At 34.7% G+C, this 6262-nt stretch overlaps 1 protein-coding gene across 1 annotated transcript; it reads left to right on the forward strand.

Annotated features, from left to right (window-relative positions):
- The first annotated feature begins 473 nt into the window (after nt 1-473).
- LOC145587270 (transcription elongation factor SPT4 homolog 2-like) lies at nt 474-5070 on the forward strand. Its single transcript, XM_081644007.1, has 5 exons — nt 474-636; nt 743-834; nt 1478-1533; nt 3713-3774; nt 4732-5070. The coding sequence occupies exons 1-5, from the start codon at nt 547-549 to the stop codon at nt 4783-4785; spliced, it is 354 nt and encodes a 117-aa protein (XP_081500133.1). The 5' UTR covers nt 474-546; the 3' UTR covers nt 4786-5070.
- The last annotated feature ends 1192 nt before the right edge of the window (nt 5071-6262 follow it).

Genomic DNA, 6262 nt, shown 5'->3' on the forward strand with positions numbered 1-6262 from the left:
ACCACTACCATTAAGTCTATATTTTGTTCTATTGAAATTCTAGTTGAATTTTTTTTAAGTACCACTAAGACTACGGGCCTGTTCACATTTACTTAATTTCAGTTCAGTTTCAACTCAGCTCCAATCAGTTCAGTTTCAATTCAGCTCTAATCAGTTCAGTTCTATTCAGTTCACTTCAGCTCCTAATTTTCCTCTCTCATAATATATTCATTTCAGCTCAGTTCAGTTCAGCTCCAATCAGTTCAGTTCAGCTCCAATCAGTTCACTTCAATTCATTTCAGCTCAATTCAGTAAATGTGAAAATTTTATACTAGTAAGAGTGCATTTTATACAAATGAAGTTCTAGTGGTATTATTTGACAGCTTAATGTGACATCTCTAAAATGACGTCGGAAATACCTACATTGCCCTTACGAGACATAATTTCATTGTCTCACAACCCTCTATTTGGAACACCTCCTCCTATTTCGTCGTAACTCCATTCCATTGTTGTGAATTCGGGAGGTAAGTACTCATTCCATTGGCAGGCAACGTAGAGAGAGAGAAAATGGGAAGCGTGGTGGCACAAATACCCACCAGCTTTGGACATGAGCTTAGAGCTTGCCTTCGCTGCAGACTTGTCAAAACCTACGATCAGGTTCTCTCTTTTTCTTTCTTTTCTATTTCCAGGCTTCTTTCATTCTTTGTTTCTCCTATATTATTTTTGAATTCTTAGGGTTTATCACCAATTTGATTTTTTACAGTTTAGGGAATCAGGATGCGAAAATTGCCCCTTCTTTGGCTTGGATAAAGATCATGAGCGTGTTGTTGAGTGTACTACTCCTAATTTCACTGGGTATGTTCCTTTTTAAAACTTTTTTTTTTTTTTTTTTGGGGGGGGGGGGGGGGGGGGGCGTTGAATTAAGGGTTTCTGGGTATAGTTTTCGAACTTCGGGGTTAGAATTTGCAAATTGTATACCATATCAATGCCTTTTTTTTCCCTTTCATTTTTCTTGATTTTGTTGATTTCAAGAAGCTGCAATTTCGGTCTTGCCTGCTGAAGTAGTGCTCCTGTCTGTCTCAGTTTTTAAATTTTGTTAATGTCAAGTAATTGCATTTCCGGATTTCCTTCTATGTGAATGATACATTAAGCTTTAGTAACCCACTCAAAGTACTACAGCAACGTCTGGAAAATATTGTTTGCTCATTGAGGCACCAAAGATCAACTATGCTCTTCGATTTATCTATTAGGCCTTTGCCATACAGAATCATTTAGAGTTGTTTAGGCTATATGGATAGGTGGATTCTTGTAGATTATATTCATCCCTTGAAAGTTGAAAGTGTTGGACTCGATAAGATTCTATCATCTATCTCATGTTCGAATTGAAAAAGGCATTTTATATTCATACTAGAGTTGTGTTGTGCACTTGTGCATGTAGTGCTACTTGTTAGAAACTCCCTTGTGCAACTCCTGATTTTCCAGAATCATATTTTTCTAGGATAATTTCTGTTATGGATCCAAGTCGGAGCTGGGCTGCTCGCTGGCTACGCATTGGTATGTCACTTGTTGCATTTGTGCTCTTCCTTTTTTTTTTTTTTTGGGTTCCTTGTTATTTCTTTGATGTTGAAACAAGATTTTTCTTCAAAACCATACCTATTGAGTATTGACCTATTGTCTTCATATATATATATGAAGACAATATACGGATTCATTGGACTACCAGTGGCTCATTTGTGTGTGTTCATGAATAATAATTAAACCCTGCACATTGAGTGGATAAATTTTCCATCATCGGGCACCTTTAATGATGTTAGGAGCAATTTTTGAATGGAGTTTTGGGTGTTCCAGTAACGAATTGGGAGGGATTGAGGTTTAGGTGGGTAACACACTATGTATGGACTCTGAAGAAGACTGTCCACAGGATTGGGTAATGAATTAGCATAAAGGTGATGGTGTAACAAAACAGTCCATGTGGTATAATGACGTGATATTTATGTTGTGAGAAGGGCATGCTTATTGTCTGTCTTCTTTACTGCTATATCACCTGGGCTTGGTCAGTCTCGATCTAGCAGTTCTATGAATTCCTATCTGTTTTCCTCTTAATCTTTAGGAAGCTGCCCTAACTATTATAAATTGTCCTTTCTGTCTTCAGAGTTTTCTTTGCTTCCTCTTTAATATAAGTGATTTGGTCTTTTCTTTCATTCACTAACTTACATTGATTTCTATCCATAATGTGACATTGACTTTCTGCTTGTTCTAGGCTTATATACACAATTAGTTCATAAAGATATTTTTAAATAGTGATTCCTTATGGTGCACGTGTCTGTGAGATTTTGGCCTAGCCAATTTAATTCTTCCTTTATGAGTATAACTATTTGTCCTTGCTTGAAACTATAGAGTGGAGGTTGCCAAGAACATGAATCTTGTAACATAAAATGGTGCTATAGGATCCTCGTTATAATGCACCATGTCTTCAATGTCTAGAGGCTTAGGGCTTGTTTTCTTCGCCTTATTTTTTATAAAATTGGTTTTTACTACTTCCTCTGTTTCAAAAAAGATGCATCACTTTGCTAAAAATGTTAGGGCTTTAAAGTGATGCATCTAATTCGAACCGGAGGAAGTAAAAACAACCAATTTATACTATTATTGTTACTGATTTAAATTGATTTGATCCATTGTTGTATTGTTATATGAACTTACTGATTTCTAATCGAACTAAATTGGTTTTTTACTTGTAAAATTTGATTAGTGCTAGTTGATTCTTTTTTTCTTTGATGAAAACCAATTATTGTAGGAAATTCTGCCTTTTTTCAACAGACAGGCATTACATTAGGAGCGACCCCCTCCTTTTTCTTGATCATTTTAGTTATTGAAATTAATGGATCTTCCACTCGCATTTCTTTTAAGCTCTTTAAGAATTTGTACTTGATTTGTGGGCTCTACATAGCTGTCATTTGTGAAATTGAAGGAATATTCGGTTTTGTCTCACATAATTTGGAATGAGCTTTATTTTAAACTTCTTTATGCCTTTATCTATTAGGAAGCTAACTTCAAAAGTGGATCTATTAGGCTGATTGGGTCTAAATGTTCTTTAGAACTCAGAAGTGTCATACTTGCTATATTACCTCCTTCAAAGTCTCGGGTTTGTGCTTTTATATCTTTTGTCTTTTTTTCTTTTTTTTTTTTGGGGGGTGGGGGGGGGGGGGGGGGGGATTGTGTAACCACATTGTATTATTGTCGTCTGCTTGGGTTTCTTTCTTCACATCTGTTGTATCTGAATGTGGTCCACATTATAAAATAGTTAGGATGGTAGCCTTGTTAGGGGATAGTTTACACATGTTCCACACAGCATATCATAGAATGGCTATGCACCAGCACAAATCAAAGGGAAAAAGTGTAATGTATTTCTGAAGTAACAAGTGCTTCAAGGGTGATTAAAGACAATTTAATAGAAATATTCTGCATGATGTCTATTTATGTTTTTAATTGTGTTGAAATTCTTTCATTTGTCCCCCCCTCTCCCCCCCCCCCCCCCGCCCCCCCCCTACACACACACACACACATACCAAAAGGAAATATGGTTTTCAATGTTGGAAGAAATTGAGGGTTTTGAAAATGAAGTGTCACATCCAAACAAGGGATATTGAATCCCTCTCATGCCCTCCAATTTTCCCTATCTAATCGTTTTAAAAGATGTGGAGCACAATATGACGATGTTTTTCCTGTTTTTCAGGAAGATTTGTTCCTGGATGCTACACCCTTGCTGTATCAGAGGCACTTCCTGAGGAATTCCAGGTGCATATTGATGTTTACACCTGGCAACTATTAGCCTCTACCTGGAACACTTATGCTGATAATTATGTTGAAAAATTGTCAATGTTTGTGAAATGGAAATTAATAAGCTTCCCCCCCCCTCTTTGTGTGTGTGTGTGTGTGTGATTATTATTGGATTTTTTGGTGCAAGTATTTAAGCTTTGGTCTTTTAAGGTTCTTTAGGTAAAACATGAATTGAGGAGGACACAATTCTTTGTTCCCTTTCAGAAAAGTCATAAAAAATTGGCTTTCACCCTCTTTCTGGTTGTCATGTTATACTGTACCTCTGACCCTCTTATGCAACCCTCTCCTTTTTGGTGGTTCTGATGTCACCCTTTTAGTTCAATGCTCTCAACTGTCCACATTGGTTACTGTTTGACTTCCTTTTTCTTATGTTATTGTATGATTTTACGTCTCTATCCTCTGAAATATGATTTTATGTTTGACAACTAGCTTGGACTATATGCTATTTCAGAAACCATGCTTTCTGGAATGAGATGCTTTAGTGTGAACTAAACTTTAGCTGTTAAGCAAGCATCTTAATAGGTGAAATAGTGAAATGACCTCTTTTCATCTCCTGAAATGGATCTGTATATTTTTGAAGGAGCTTGTGGGTTCTAGTCATGTTTGCGTTATTGTGAAAGATTTCGACATGAAATTTACTCAAAGTCAAAGATAGAGAGAGCATGTTTGTTTACTCACATCAGGGGTGCCTTTTGTCCCTTCCTGTATGACGTGTGCAATTTAGCTATTGTTGTGTACATAGAATTTTGATGTGAACGAGTAAAAAGTATACATTTTGAATCAATTGCAACAATCAGTCTGTCTTAGTAATATGTATTCTTGACTCCTACAGTCCTGCCGTTTTCCCCGTCTCTTCACTGTAACTTGTTCAAGGACCATATTAAGGAACTGATAGATTTCTCATCTCTTTTGCAGGCTATTTGTGAAGATGAGCGTGTTCAATATGTGCCTCCGAAGCAAAAGTCTTAGGCTATATATTTGTGGATATGGCAATGATGATGTTGCAATGACTGTTGTACACAAGCTAGCGCTAAGCTACAAACTCAGTCACTTAACTAATGTTTGGGAAGATTAGTGTCATAACTTTCTAATTAAAATGTATACTTTTTAATTGTACTTGTTTGAATGTGGAAGGTTCCATGGCGTAGGTAAATGTGTTGAAATTTATAAAGTTGGGGCTTTGAAAAACTATTACTATTGTTTATTGGTTCAAGTCAATATGGTATGCGTATATGGGATTAATCAAGCCTACTATTTTTGTTTGTCATAATTGAATAGCCGCCTTCCGCCTCATTGTGACAATTATACATGGAAAGAGGAGTAGAAGTGCTCTAGTGGAAAGGATTGTAACCTCACAAACATGAGGTTGTGGATCAATCCCCAGTAGAGGCCACCCCCCACCACCACCAGTTCCAGGGGCCTTGCCTGTGAGAGGCTCTGATCCGGTAAAACACTTTCTCTTTACTTTTAAAAAAAAAAATCCCTAGTTTAGTATACTAGTATGGATTATGGAGGAGAAGAAAGATCAAAACGGATGTATAAATGAATATTCTGGTGCATTTGATCTTTCAGTTGATAGCTACTTTAAGCCTCTCACAGTCTTAGCCCACTTAGGAGTTAGGATGTTAAAGGCTGAAAGAGATATTTGGTAAAGTTTGATTGGAAGGTGAAGAGCCATATTATTAATAATTACGGAGTAAGTCTCTACACTTTAAAAAAATAATATTAAGTAAAAATAATTTCAGTTTAGTAAAAATAAGTTCAGTTCAATAAAATTAATATGAGTTCAGTAAAATTAATTCAGTTCAGTAAAAATAAGTTCAGTTCAGTAAAATTCAGTTTTCTAAAAGAAGAATTATAATAGAAAATCAGTAAAAATAATTTCAATTCAGTAAAATTAATTTACATTCAGCAAATATAATTTTGTTTCAGTAAAATAAGGTGAAGTGAACGGGGCCTAATATTATTATTATTATTATTATTATTATTATTATTATTATTATTATTATTATTATTATTATTATTATTATTATTATTATTATTATTATTATTTATAATCTATAATTTTAATTTTTAGTTTTTAGATAAGGTATATGCCAAAATATAGATGCTCTTTTTTTCTCAAAAAAAATAAAATAAAAATAATATATATATATATATATATATATATATATATATATATATATATATATATATATATATATATATATATATATATATATATATATATATATATATATATATATATATATATATATATATGCTCTATGGTTGGAGAAGTGGTGCACGTGAGGCACAAGGCCAACAAACTCATAGGCCACTTGTTTTTTCTCATTTGTACTTCAATCAATCACGAATTCACGATTAATCAAGCAACACTTGATATACTTTGAAGTGATTGGGTTTAGGGATGTGAATGGGGCGGATGTTGGCCTTCCCATCTCCA

The sequence above is a fragment of the Chenopodium album genome, chromosome 17 (assembly GCF_948465745.1).
Source record: "Chenopodium album chromosome 17, dcCheAlbu1.1, whole genome shotgun sequence".
Lineage (NCBI taxonomy): Eukaryota > Viridiplantae > Streptophyta > Magnoliopsida > Caryophyllales > Amaranthaceae > Chenopodium > Chenopodium album.